Genomic DNA, 15,288 nt, shown 5'->3' on the forward strand with positions numbered 1-15,288 from the left:
AGGAAACGAAGTGGCACTGTTGCCAGTGGCTCAAAGGGAGGTCTGGTGAGGCAGTTCAAAACAAGATTTAGGTCCCACAAAGGGGGTGGAGCCCTATGTGGTGGGTACACATTCTGGAGTCCCTTGAGGAATCTTTTTGTAATAGGATGGTTAAAAATGGCGAATCCATCTACTGATGTATGAAATGCTGCTATTGCAGAGAGGTGTACTCTTAGGGAGGAGATAGAGAGTCCTGATGCTTTAAGGTCCAGAATGTAGTCTAGAATGGTATCTAATGGTGAGGCACGGGGCTCCACTTTGACTCGCTGACACCAGTGACAGAAACGTGCCCATTTCTGTTGGTAAGTTTTCCGAGTAGACTGTCTCCTGCTCTGGAGGAGGATGTCTTTTACTCGCTGGGAGCAGTGATCTTCTACCTCTGAGAACCAGAGAGAAGCCAAGCCTGAAGATGCAGGGTATTGAGTTGTGGATGCAATATCTTGCCGTCATCCTGAGATAGTAGGTCTATCCGGTATGGTAGTGGGTAGGGAGGCTGGACCGCTAGCCTGTGAAGGTATGGGTACCAGGTTTGGCGAGGCCATGATGGCGCAATCAGGATGACTAGGGCTTTGTCTCTCAGGATCTTGCTCAGGACTCTTGGGATGAGCGGCATGGGAGGAAAGGTGTAGTGTAGGGAGGCTGTCCAATTGATCAGGAAGGCATCCCCCAGAGAGTGTTTGCCAAGTCCCGCACGTGAGCAGAATTGGGGACATTTGGTGTTCTGGGTAGAAGCAAAGAGGTCTATCGATGGCCATCCCCAATGGCGGAAAATTGAGTTCGTCACCTCCGTATGTAACTCCCATTCGTGGTTCAAGGTGAAGTTTCGGCTGAGTGAGTCCGCTTTGATGTTGTTCACTCCGGGCAAGTAGGATGCTATAAGGGTGACTTGGTTGCGGATGCACGAGTTCCACAGGCGAATAGCCTCCGCGCATAAAGAGCGGGAGCGGGCTCCACCCTGTCTGTTTATGTAGAACATCGTGCAGATGTTGTCCGTTAGGATGCGGACTATGTGATTGGCGATGTCGGAGGCCAAGTGTGCACAGGCATTCCTTACTGCCCTCAATTTGAGGAGATTGATATGTAAGCGTGTCTCGTTTGGGGACCACCTGCCTTGAGCTTCGTGACCGTCCATATGTGCCCCCCAGCCGAGCAGGGAAGCATCTGTGGTGATTTGGATAGTGGGTTCGGTTTGTTGGAATAGAACCCCCGTCAGAAGATTGTTTGGCACTGTCCACCATCGTAAGGATGCCAACAGTCTGGTGGGATAGTAACCGTTTTGTTTCGAGGGTGTCGTGATGGGATATAAACGGTTGCCATCCAGAGTTGAAAACATCGAAAGTGCAGACGAGCATGGCGGACTACGTAGGTGGTGGAAGCCATGTGCCCCATTAGTCGGAGGCATGTAAGAACCGTGGTGGTAGGAACTGTAAGCATCCCGTTTATAATTTCTTGCATAGTTGCAAAACGTTGCTGAGGTAGGTATGCCCGGGCTGTAACTGAGTCCAGGCATGCGCCAATGAACTCTATGTCTTGAACCAGGTGCAGAGTTGACTTGTCTTGGTTGATTAGAAGGCCTAGACGACTGAGGAGGGTCGTGGTCGTCTGTATCATAGAGGCTGTTTCGGCGTACGAGGATCCCTTTAGAAGGCAGTCGTCTAGATAGGGAAATATGATGACATTTTGTCGTCTGAGATACGCCGTCACGACCGCCAGTACCTTCGAAAATACCCTCGGGGCTGATGAGAGGCCGAAGGGAAGAACCCTGTACTGGAAGTGGTCTGGTCCCAACATGAAGCGTAGGTAACGTCTGTGGGAGGGGTGGATGGTTACATGGAAATAGGCATCTTGGAGGTCGAGGGCTGCAAACCAGTCCCCTTGATCTAGCACAGGAATGATTGTGGAGAGTGTGACCATCTTGAAATGCTGTTTCTTGAGAAACTTGTTCAGTTTGCGGAGGTCCAATATAGGTCTCCAACCCCCTGTTCGTTTTTTGGTTAAGAAATAGTTCGAGTAAAACCCTCTCCCGTGGAACTCTCGGGGTACCCTTTCTACTGCTCCGATGAGGAGGAGTCGATCGATTTCTTGTTTCAGAAGGGTCTCGTGAGAGTGGTCCCTGAAGAGGGACGGGATAGGGGGAAGGGTAGGGGCGATAGAGGTAAATGGGATGGTGTAGCCCACTCGAATGATCTCTAAAACCCAGCGGTCCGATGTTATGGATTCCCATTGAGGAAGGAATGGCCGCAAACGGTGGGTGAACAGATGGCCATGTTGGAGTCGTGGTAGATCCTAAGAAAGGTGTTGCAGGCCCTCGACCAAATCTTCAAATTTGCTGTTTAGATGGTTGGGTAGTTGGTGGGCGGGCCTGGTTGTGGCGCCTTCTGGGACCTCGTTGCCTTGGTCTAGTGTCTTCATAAGGCCTCTGTGGTCTATTGTATTGCCCATATCGGTATCGGTTGTATGAGTTATATGGGGTGTATCGTCCACGTCTATAGGGCTGCGTGTACATGCCCAACGTGCGAAGTGTGGACTTGGAATTTTTGCTGTTATGGAGTATTTCGTCCGTCGTAGCTGCAAATAGCTTTTGCTTGTCAAATGGCAGATCTTCTACTTTAGGCCGGAGATCGCGGGGAACACCTGACGACTGGAGCCAAGAAGCTCTATGCATGACCACCGCTGTAGCTGTAATTCGGGCTGCGGTGTCAGCAACATCCATTGCGGTTTGGAGAGCAGTGCGGGCAATCATATGGCCCTCATGAACTATTGTTTTCAAGATGGATCTTTTGGACACAGGGAGATGTGGCACCAGTTCTTCCAGTTTCGAGTAATTGTCAAAGTCATGATTTGCTAAAAGACTTCTGAGTTGTAGGGTGGAAGAGGAGTATACCTTCTTGCCAAAGGAGTCCAACTTTTTGTGGTCCTTGTCTGCGTTGCCCAACTTGTATTGTGGGAGCTTTGCACGTTGTTGTGCTGAGTCTACGACTAACGAGTTAGGTTGTGGGTGTGTGAAGAGAAAGTCGTTGTCTTTTGATGGGACAAAGTACTTCCTATCGATTCTTTTATTAGTTGGTTGAATGGATGCAGGTGTTTTCCAGAGGTCTTCCGAGGTCTCCATTATTGCCTTGTCTATAGGCAGGGCAATCTTGCTATGTAATGTAGGATGGAGATTTTTTAGCAATTGGTACTGTTTCTTCTGGACCTCTTGCAGGGAAACATTCTGGCTTGTTGCTACCCTCTTGAATAGATCCTGGAACTGTTTTAGGTCATCAATTGGTGCAGAATCTGATGGAACTACGGCTTCATCTGATTGTGTATCGGGAGCATCAGAATGTGTAACATTTATTGAATGACTGTCTGATTCATTGTCAGAGATTCGGTCTACCTCCTCATCCGAAAGAATTGCTGGAGGTAGGGACTGCGGCCGAGATAAGCTTCTCCGGGATGGAGTGGAGTGAGTTGGGGAGCGTTGTCCACATGGCTCCCAGTGTTCCCAGGGTCCCCATTGTGGATAAGGTGGGGGTGGGTAAGGCCAGTATGGGTGCCATGGGTTCTGTCGTGGTGGAGCCCTGTAATGATGAAAGAGAGACTGCCTAGGTGATGCGTGCCTCGAGGAATAAGACGTGTGGTGGTCATCCTCAGGAAGTGGAGCGTCTTGGCCGGATAAGAGTGGCGTAGACCTGGGAGGGGATAGCCCTGATGGGGACTTCCCAGGTGAGTAAGATGTGGAAGGCAGGCACTGATCATAAAGGCTGCTGTGTGAGTGAGTTTCCTGCTGAGGCTGCTCCATAACAGTGTCATCTGGCTGCCTGTCTGTTTGCGCTGGCAGCGTTAGTGCAGCATCATGCTGTTTAGCTGAAAGTGGTGCCGGGCGCTTGGGAGGCTGTGACTCGCTCTGCTGCGGTGCCGTGGCTTTAGTCGGCACCGTAGCTTTAAGCTGTGCTGCGGCTTTCGGCGCCCCCAAAGCTTGAGGCAGTGTCGGGGTTGAAAGCGGTGCCGCCGTTTGAAGCGGCACCGCGGTTTGCTTCGGCGCCGGCTTTTCTTGCCGTGCCAGCTGTTTGGAGCGCTCCCGGGGCCGCTCAGCCTTAGCGCGCCCCGATGCCGGTGCGGAGTGGGAGGATCGCCCCGAAGCCTTCGTGGCAGGGGTCCTCCCGCTCTGGTATGCCTCTCCTCCATGGTTTGGAGAGGAAGAGGCTGGTAAGGAGCGGGATGGTGAGGGTCTGCCCCTCGGCTCGCTCCTGGAGAGTGGGGGAGGCTCTTGTCGCGTTGCCGCCTGTTCCCCAGCGGGCTGTAAAGCCTTTTCGAATAAGATCATTCTCAGGCGGAGCTCTCGGTCCTTCCTGGCTCTCGCCGTGAGTGAATTGCAAGGAGTGCAGCTGTGGGGAGAGTGAGATTCCCCCAAACAGCGAATGCACTTTGAATGTCCATCTGAAGCCGGCACATTGGTTGCATTTTTTAAAGCCTGAGGCGGCGGACATGGCCGGTTCTCTCCTGTTTGAGCTTGTTCTATGTATTTATTTGACTATTACTGTTGTTGTCGTCAGTGTCCGTGTTTTTTTTTTTTTTTTTTTTTTTTAAAGTCTCTTCTTTCTTTCCTGTGTTGAACAGCTGTGAGAACACCGGTATCTCAGAGTCCCGGTTTAAGACGGTTCAAGCCCCCTGAGGGGGGGTTTAGGTAAGTGTATTTTCCTTATTACTAGGTTTTTTTTTTTTTTTTTGAAGAAACAAGGAAAGGTAACTTGGGATATCAGGGGAAAGAACTATGACTAAACTAGGGAGAGAAAGGTAGTCAGAGAGTCTGACAGGGAGCTCCTGTTTGCTCCGTCCGCTGGCGAGGGCGGTTAAAGAGGAACTGAAAGGGAGGGGGTTGAGTCACGCTCCTCAGGAGGCGGGAAGGGCTTGAGACGCCTCCTGGGCATGCGTGGCTCAACAGGGGAAACTGCTATAGAAAGCTCCGATCTGAGGCTCAGGGCGACCCTTCACCTACAGTGGAGCACCCACGGGGACACTACTCGAAGAAGAACAGAGCCCTCTGCTCAACAGTACTGACTAGGACCTAGATGTTTAGAAGGCAGCACAGCTGCAGCAGATGCCAGAGCTGAGTTGCAGTGCCTGCCTCCTGATATTTTCTCCACAGGGGATTTGGTTCAGGGTTTTGTCTCCTAGCCTTCATTTAATCTTGTTGCAAAATAGCAGCACCAAATGGAGTTACTCCTTTGTCAACATTTTTTTTTCTTTCCAATAGATATCCGGTATATCCTTGTCAATTGTCAATCACTCAAATGCATGGTAAGTTGTAGAGGATATGTAAAACAAGTAGCAACGCCTTACATGCCTGACCTAACAAATATTACACAGACAAGTTGGGAAACAATTAGTCATTGTGATAGGAGTGTTAAATTAGAAAAAGGGGATTGTGGTGTCCAGAACGCAATCTCTTTGTTGGGAAAGATATAGTTCCCAGTATGAAAAGGTAAAAATTATTCACAAAATATACTGCTGGGTGTATAAATGTACAATGTTATATACAGCACTAAGGAGTGTGAACCTACATATATATGATTTTCTAAATTTGTTGTTTTTACTAGAGTTAAATTAGATTGAATATGCATTTTATTAGTCATTAGGAAATAAACCTTCTATAAGAAGTTATGAAAGGGTAACTTTTTCATAGCTGCCTTTAGAACTGGGGGGCTGGAAAGCAGTGTCTACTGGCCAGGAATCCAGCTTTGAAGACAGTGCCACTGCCAGCAGTAACGCAGAAGCAAGGTGGGTCATGGTGTTGCCACCCTTACTTCTCCATAGATACTAGTGGTGGTGCTTCCTTCAGAGCTAAGCAGCCAGAGAGTAGAGGCTGCTGGCTGGGCACCCAATTCAGAAAACACACAGAGGCTATTGGCCTGGCACCCAGCTCTGAAGGCAGGGGGCACAAACTACTACAAAGAAAGGGAGGCACATTCAAATGAAGTTCACAACCATTGCTCTAGATCAGGGTCAGCAACATTTCCAAAATGGCATGCCAAGATTTAACACTCCTTCTCTGGGCCATGCTGCCCTCCTGGAGAGGGAGGGGCTCTCTTCACGGCATGCCCGGTACACAACCTAGGTCAATGCAAACCTTTCCATGGACTACCAGTTGCTACTGGAAACTCATTGTTAATTATATAATTACACCTGAGCCATTTTGCTAGTGCTGCAGCTAGGGAGAATGGTTTATAGGCCAGATTTACTTTTCTGGGGTTCCAATGTTAGAGAACTTTGGGGACACTGTTAGGCTCTGGGGTGGGAACAGAAATGAGGAGTTCAATGTGCGAGACAGGGCTGCCAGTGAGTGGGATGAGTATGCAGGATCTGGGCAGGAGGAGGGGTGAGAAGGGTAGGGTCTAGAAGGAGTTGGCAAGTAATGCAGAGAAGTTGACAGAGTGAGAATGCAGCCAAATAGCTAGTCGGGGGAAGGAGGCAAAGACGTGGGGAGTATAGGAAAGTGCAGCTTCTGCCAAGTAAAACTGTATGTCCCCTTCACACGTTCCCCCTGCTTCAGCCTTGCTTCCCTCAGCCCTATGATGCCCCCAGCCTGATCCCCCTGCATCACTCCATGCCCCTCAGTGCAACTTCTGCCTCCACCTCCTCCTGTGACTCCAGCACACTCACTGGCAGAGCAGCAGCACTGGGATGAGGAGAGGAGGGGAGTGTCTTTTCCCTGCCTGGCCCAACTCTTTGCCTGCAGCTCTGAGGCTGGGGCAGATAGAGCCCAGGGTTGCCTAAGGCTAGCTCCAGCCTGGCCACGCGCAGGGAAAGGGGCTCCCTGCCCCCAGCCTATGGGGAGTAATGCGGCAGATCCTGGGCCCCAGCGCACCACATGTGGTGGCTGCCCAACCCCAGCTCTATGGAGCAGGCCCAGCCCCCCTCCCAAAGCTGGAAGCAGCCCCAGGGATGCACACACATGCCTCTCCCATCCCCCTCCCTGAGCAGAAAGCTGGAGCTGGTGCTTGAGCTGCAGCTGTGCAGCTGAGGCTCTAGCCTCAGCACTAGATCCCCGCTGTGTGGGGAGGGGTAGGGCTGAGCTCCTTCCCCACCAGTAAAAATCAGCTCACATGCCATTTGTGGCACATGTGCTGGGGGTTGCCGACCCCTGCTCAAGATAAATATTTTCTTCAATTGAAGATTTATTCCCTGTCAAATGACTGGTACCAGTTTGTCCTCTTGCATGTTTAATCAATAAAATGAGTGATGAAAGAGCAAGGTGAGTATTTCTTGCATGATAAGGACTTAATATAAACATCACCAACAGTCTCCAGAACTGCATCTCCAGCAGAATAAACTACTCAAGTCCTGAAAAAGTTGCCAACAGGTTTAGCCTTTAAAACATAGATACAGACATGTCTGCCACAGGACCACAAGACAGAATAAACCAAGTTATGGAAGAGAAAAACAATATTTTTTAGAGATATGTATTCCCCACTTGATACCTCCATACAGTTTAATTACAACACTATAAATCTATGCTAACTGAAAACACTTTAACCTGAGCAACTATTTCAGCAGTTGTCTTAGATCATACTATTCAGAGCCAATGTAAATTTTTCCAACTCCAAAAGCCATAGCATTAAACATGTCTAATTTTAGCCGTTGGATAATTCTGTATCTAAAGATTATACATGCCAGTGTGCTTTACGTGACTATGCAGGGAGTGTACTGTATTTTTAATGTATAGGACAAGAATACAAAATTACCTCAACTTATGAATGGGAACATGAAGTGAATCAACAACTGCATCACACAAAGAAAATAGTAAGTATCAACTAACAGTTTCATACTAATTTTTATATATCATGTAAAATGTTTTCACATATGAAGCATCATTTTATCCTTTAAGCCTCATTTTCTTTGAGCTCAAAATAACTCAGGAGAGCTGCACAAACAAGAGGAGTAAAGTAAGCTCGAGGTTGTTGTTGTTTTTTTTTAAACAAAAAAGAACACCAAAAATCCACTGAATTGATCACAAAGAAAGATCTTTCTGCTTGTCCCTTGCTCCCTCTGGGGAATATACCACAGAGGAACAAAGGGGCAAGTATTAGGTCTCTTTTATTTGATATGTTCCGTGGACTTTAAGTGTTTAGGGAAAAAAGGCAGACAGGGCTTAGTTTACTTCCGATTTCCTCAGGGACAGATTGTGCATAGCTGAGGCAGGTATCCCTGTTGTTCTCTGCCACTCCCTTTGTGGAAATTGCACAATCCATTCCTGACTATAAAGTGTCATTTCTACAGATACATAGCGTAACATGTGTATTGAAACTTGCCTCCCCATGTGTTTACGTTATATTGAGGGTCTACATTTTAACTACAGTGCAGCAAATTCACAGGGAACCCCTAGAGTTTCATTTGGGCCAGGAAATGGAACCATTATGATTGGAGAGAAAATAGGACTCCGTTTAAACACACACACGTGAAGGCTTTACAGGCAGTCCCCGGATTACATGGATCCGACTTACATCGGATCCCTACTTAGAAATGGGGTGAGGCAACCCCGCACTAGCTGCTTCCCCCCAGCAGACCAGGGAGACGCGAAGCTAGAGCCCCCCACAGCAGACCAGGGAGATGCGGAGCAGCTTTTCTCAGCAGACACCTCAGCTTGAGAATAAAGGACTGAGGGAAGTGAGGTGTGGGAGAATAAAACTGAGCTCTGGAGAAATGTTTGGCCAGAGTTTCCCCTACAATATGTACCAGTTCCGACTTACATACAAATTCAACTTAAAGAACAAACCTACAGTCCCTATCTTGTACGTAACCCGGGCACTGCCTGTATTTTGCTGTGTAATTGATTTTGAAAACAGAATTAAACTACTGAGAGGTTGTGTCTGCCTATAGGACTCTTGTTACAAGATAGTACTTCATAAAAAGATTTCAGAGCCTGAATTGTGTGTTTAAAAAGAAAAAAAATACCTATGCTTATTTTACTTTGAAGGTTTACAATTAGCTATTGAAGACAGGATTGGGAGTAAGCTTATGTTCTCACTAGGTATATAAAGGGGTAACTGGTTACCTGGTAAGCACTGCCATACTGGCATGCTTACCAGGGTAACCAGTTAACTAGCATCTGGCCAGGCCAGTGCAGACCCCCCATCCCACCCATGGAGCTGTGGGCCCTGCCTGGCTTGAGCAGCTGCCACCCATGGCACAGTGTGGCAAGCCCTTCCCAGCTCCACTGGAGCAGTCCCCGCACTTGCAGCTGCAGGTAGTGGGGGGCAGCGAGGCTACTCCAGCCCAGCTCTAGTGCCCCCCTCCCCTCCATGGCGCAACAGGCCAAGTAACTGGTTAAATATATACTTTAACCAGTTAACATTTAAATAGTATTTTACATCCTTAGTTCTCAGCAATGTCAATGACCCGCTGCAAACATGGATTAACTTAATTCAATTTTTATTAATTTATCCATTAATTTTGAGAGCCAAACATGGGACATGTTGATTCTGGTTTTCAGGGGGGGATAAGTGCATTTACAATCTTAATTAGGTAAGTGGAGTCTCAGATGTTTAGCATCTCTGAAAACCAACCTGGAGGCACCACACTGACCAACAAAAATTGGTATCCTCCTGACTCATCATTTATAAGATTTTTCTCTGGGTCAGATTCTTCTGCTACATTCATGTAAACCTTGGATCAATATGTTGACTTTCAAATAAACATAATTCTGGAATTATACAGCATAGGCAGAAGCAGGGCAAAATTCCTCACAGTGCACTGTGAATGTGCCTCGCCCTTGACCTATTGTTACCACCGAAAGAGGTAAGAGAATAAATTCAATATCTAACATCATTTAATCTTTGCTGAGGTTGTCAATAAGAGTACTGGTTATCATGCCAATATGACTATGGCTTTTATTACATGATTGATATTAAATTTTAAACTGGAATTTATAGCTACACCTGCAGGTGTCTCTTAACAGTGAGTTTTCCACTGAACTCCAGTCATTATTTATTTTTTGCCCGTAATATGACTTTCCTAAGTAGCTGTTACAGTCTTACAAACTCACACTATCCTTTAAGAGGAGCACAATTTTTTTAGGAATACTAAAATGTCCTTTTAAGAGCCTAGGTTTTCTAAACTTGGCAATGTTCAGGCCATATGAGCCATGTGAACAGATTAATTCTTGTGATTTTTTTTTTATACTGCATAAGGAGACAATATGAGAAATGAATAGAAGGAAAATATTCAGCAGGGATGTGAAGTGGATTCAAAATGAAATAAAGCAGTAGAGAATTCCAGCAAAGCATAAGATGGTGCATTTGTCAGTAAGTTTGAAACAAATGAGATTATAACCGGAGGATTATAGCAGGTAGCTGAAAATAAAACCACAGTATTCAAATGCCACAATGCCAATATGATTGACTACTCCTGACACTTCCAGTCAACTGGAAGGCCACTGAAGTCAATGGGTATCATTCTGTTGATGTACAGTAAAACTCCAATTGTCCGACATCCAGTGGTCCGGCACCAACTGGAACCCGGAAATGCTCCAGCCAGCCAGACAACTGGAGCTGCTCCACACCGCTTCCCCAAGTCTGCTGCTGCCGCTGCTGAAACTGACCAGTGGTGGACTTGTGGAAAAGGCGCAGAGAAGAGCAGCTGGGGTGCTGCCCGGTTGGTCCCACAGTACTGCCCCTCACCCACCTGCTCGGTACCCAACAGCACCCCAGCTGCTCTGCCCCGCTGCTTCCCCAAGTCGCCGCTGCCGCTTGCAGCCCCAGCTGGCCTGTCGCCGGCAGCTGCGTGGGGCTTCCCCCTCCCCTCCAGATCCTTCATAGCCCCCCTTCCGGAGTACCTCCTGATACTCCGGCATATCCGATAATCCGGCACCCCATGGGTCCCAAAGGTGCCAGATTATCGGAAGTTTACCTTAACAGGTTTTGATTCAGGCCTGAAATGTACATATCTTCTCATCCATTTCTCCCCTCTTCACATCCAGATTGAGAGTTCCCTTCATTTCTCTGAACAAAGCTATCTTCCATTCCCCTGTCCCCTAGGACTCCACTTTACCTGCATTCTCAGACTGCTTAAGCCACCTTCCCTCCCCAAAACAGTGCATGAAAGTCTGGCTCAACATCAATAAAATTAAAAGAGCTTCCAGTGTAGCTGTTGCAACAGGCAGAAGCAAATCTTTCTGAGTCTATTAGTACTAATGGAAAGGCAGTGGATTGAAAATGGGCTCAGGAACTCTAGGGCCATTAGCGTAATTATTGGCAGTGAAAAATAAACACAGCTAAACATAAGGAAAAATTTACTTTTATTCATTTAAGCTGTGCATAGGGAAGAGAGAAAAAAGCAACTGTTCCATGCAAATCATTTACAAACCAAATAGAATATAATGCATGATAATAATACTAATACTAAAAAAAACTTCAGATGTTCAGACCACACAAGAACTCAGGAAATCTGCTAACAGCACATTTTCAGCAACAAATCTTGCCCTGGGAGAATCTGCTACTGCAAAAATTAAATGTTTACCAATCTCCTGAACCAGTGCTTTTACGCTATTTGTGGGGTATTTGTGAGGATGTTACCAATTAGAATTGTAACTATTCAGTCTGCAAATATTAACCAACTATGGCAGAGAAATGTTTGAAAGCAGGAAATCACCTATTACTTCAGTTTCCTTCAAATACTTAACATTTTCCTTTGGGGAAGTAACTTGTGTTTTATCATAATAATTTCTATTTGCTTCTGGAGCATGAGCCATACTCTTCAATTATTTTTAGTTGATTGTGTAATTATGAGAGAAAATGGGTTTTGGTTAGTCTGCATTTGGTTAGATGAGAGAGTTTTTATTTTTGTTTGTTTGTTTTTATAATAAAAATTTAATCTTACCTTCAGGAGAAGAACTTGGTTTTTGAGAATATGCAGAGCTTATTTTACTCTTCTTGCTGCTATCACTGTTGACAGACAAGCTGGACTGAATTTTTCTGTGCATTTTTTGTGAAACAGGAGCTGAACATTTTCTATTATCTGTAGTTACATGTTTGACCCCGTTGTGAATTCCATTTCCATTACTCAAACCTGCATGACCATTCTGTATCTTGCCAGTTTCTTCCTCGCTTTTTTCCAACGCTGAAGTATTTGGCTGAGGCAAGCGCTGAGGTTGTGCTTAAAATGAAAAAGAGAGAGTTAACACAATTTGTCAATTAGTATCTGAAGAGACTGAAATCTGACAGGAAACATATCTTTTTATTGCCTTTATTTACTGATCAGAGAGAAACTGGAAGAATGTAAGAATGAAAAAAAAACTCTAGACTAAAAATTATGGAGATTAGTGAAATTTAAACATTTGTAAAATGTCAAAAATATGAGACACTTACAAAGTCACAGAATAAGAATTGCCCTGAATAAGTTTATAATTCAGAAAGTTAGAGGAAGAGAGCAGGAACGACAGAGGAAAACAAAGAAGACTAGTGGAGAAAGAGCGAAATGGGGAGTAGGGATGTAAAGGACTAGTAAACTATCCGATAAGCAAATGCTTATCGGATAGTCTACAGGCTACTCGATAGTTGCCCCCTCCCCCCTTTTCTGCCTCTATCAGAAAAAGGAGCTGGGAGTCCACAGCTGACCCCGGGCTCCACCGGGCACTGTTGCTTTGAAATGCTGCAAGGAGCCTTACACCAGGCTCCGCACAGCGTTTCAAAGTTGTAACATCGCATGGAGCCCAGGGTCAGTCCCCCAGCAGACCCAGGGTCCACGCAGAACTTTCACCTTTGAAGTGTAGCAACAGCATTTTGCTAACTTCGGAGGCGCCCTACCAACTATTCGATTACTAAATTACTCACAATTAAACATCCCTAATGGAGAGAGAGGGAGCGAGAAAATCAAGGAGCAGAAAGGTAAAGAACAGAAGTTAGAATGTGGTAACAGTAAAAAGGATGCGGGAAGATAATAGGGCAAATGAGACAGAACAGGAAGGGAAGGAAAGCATGGGAATGAACCTACAAAAGCATGTCAGTACAGAAGTGAAATTGGAGGAAGGCAGCACACTTAGGCTGACAAAAATATTCCACATGACAAAGGGGAGCCAGATAGTCACAGCAAGACCATTCCTCAGCCATGCAGGAAAACAAGGAGGACCTTACTACTGAGCTAAGGCCACATCATCTCCACCTCGCTGGCAATCAATCCTCCACTAGTAAAGACCTACTAAATCAAAAGTTGAGGGCACTCCCATCACAACAGCGAGGAGTAAGGGAAGTTGACAGAAGCATTTCCCCTGTTAACCTCTTGGTGTGGGGCCACCTCAGAAAACTGATACATTGACTCCAGCTATACAATTCATGTAACTGGAATGTATATCTTGCACCCGTTTTCTCAGCCAGCGTAAACCTGGCCTAAATAGAAAATTTGAGCTTAAACATGTGAAGGCCAATGTTTCCTCAGGAAGAACTATGACACAGGCTTTGGAGAGTAGGACAGTTGGCTCAACTAACTGGTCCAAATTTTCAAAAACAACGTACTAACTGATTTGTGTGGTAACCAAAAATCCATGCAAAAATCAGATCCTACCAACTCAAAAATCACAATTTAAAAATGTTTATGATGGAGCAATTCAAATTCTAACCACAATAAAATGAAACACTTCACAGAACAGTTGCCTAAACAGTGTTCAGGACATATTAATCCTAGTTAACAATGCTCTGATTAAGATTATACAAATGCTTCTGTTACACATTTCTATTAATAAGGTGTTATTACCACTGAATAAAAATTATCTCTGGGCTAAAACTTGACCTCCAGTATCTCAATATAGGAAGAAATCTTTCTGAATATCATCTATTGTTTTTCATTTATGTATAGAATCAAGCTTTTGCGCTTACACAGAGCCCTTCTTCAGATAAAAGAGAAGGATCATCTTTCTCTTTCTCCTCCTTCACCTCCAGAATCTGCCTGATGGTGGTGTTGCCAGGCCTTTATTATACTAACTCTGGTCTTCCTCCTGGTGTTGCCTCAATGGAGAGGAGGTAGGCATGGAGGCGATTAGGGCTCAATTATTCATCACTCTGCTTTTGTTCATTCGCTAATTCTTCCACTAATAGCTTTGCTAAGTGCACCAGCTTGAAACTGACCTGATTCCTGACCATTTCACTGCTGCCTGCAAATGTGGAATAGATATATCAAAACTGACTTGTGTTTTGAAGTTTGGCAGATCTAGGAACAATATCACAAGCAGAGGCTGCCTTCTCTACAGATTCGGAAGAGCACTGTTACACATTCTGTTAACACTGGAAACTTGTCTTCATAAAACGTGAAAGGCCTACAAACAATTTTTAGGGAAAGTAAAACTTGAAAGAACGCATCTTGAAACAGTACTAAATAGGAAATTTCGAATATACTGCAGTGAACAATCTACGTAGGTGAAATTTATATGATAGTTGTGGCAGGATCAGACCCACTCCTGGGTCCCAGACTCCTGCTCTGTCCACAACCTCGCAGTCTCACTTGCCTTTTCCAGCATTCTGGAAACAGGTGCTGGGGCAGACGCCCTGGTCAGCCTGGGCTGAGTAACCAGTCCTCCTCAGTCACTGGCTGGGATCTCAGGCCGCTTGGGGAAGGGAGCCCAAACACTCCTTACTCTATTCTGGCAGTTTTCCCCTTCTCTCTTTCCTTATCAGCTCACTTCCCTCTGGCTCCTCCAAACTCCTCTTCCACTCTTCTCCTGCCCTCCCCCACAGGGAAGGTTTTTAAAGCAGTCCCCTTGGCAGTCTGAAGTCAGCTCACCTGGACCTTAACTGATTTATAGCAGCCTGTTTCAGCTGCCCCTGATTAACCAGGGCTGTTGCAGTGTTTCAGAGCTGCCTTTCTCCCCTTCCAACAAGCCCTTTAACCTGCCCTGTCACATAGTAAAAGAACTGTACACATATATGGCTAAGATCATCCAACAGTTTCAAACCACTTCCCAATAATATTAGCTTCATTTTGCAAATGGGGGAACTGAGGCACACTCTAGTTGCTCTAACCAGTATGTCCCTATGGCTCTCCATCGCTAATATCTATAATTAGGAAAATTGAAGTAATCCTTTCCACATCTCAGAGAAAAATGAAGTTGCTTTGCCCACTTAAATTTCTGCTGAAAAGTACTCTACTTAGGATGCCATGCCACCAAGCATTACAGCAGCACCAAGGCTTAGAGTTGCTGAGGGAGCAAGTAACCTTCCTCAAGAGATGAAAACAAGAAAAGATAGCAAGAATTGTGTGTGTCTAGACACAAAATTACTA

At 45.8% G+C, this 15,288-nt stretch overlaps 1 protein-coding gene across 3 annotated transcripts in view; it reads right to left on the reverse strand.

The window, feature by feature from the left end:
• Window positions 1-15,288, reverse strand: part of MDFIC (MyoD family inhibitor domain containing) — an 87,420-nt gene that overhangs the window by 21,357 nt on the left and 50,775 nt on the right. For all 3 annotated transcript variants that reach the window (XM_075929460.1, XM_006122532.4, XM_075929455.1), the window contains one exon: window positions 11,899-12,174. In XM_075929460.1, the coding sequence (XP_075785575.1) occupies window positions 11,899-12,174 (276 nt within the window). The remainder of the gene's footprint in view (window positions 1-11,898; window positions 12,175-15,288) is intronic.

Source organism: Pelodiscus sinensis, chromosome 1, assembly GCF_049634645.1.
Source record: "Pelodiscus sinensis isolate JC-2024 chromosome 1, ASM4963464v1, whole genome shotgun sequence".
NCBI classification, from domain to species: Eukaryota; Metazoa; Chordata; order Testudines; family Trionychidae; genus Pelodiscus; species Pelodiscus sinensis.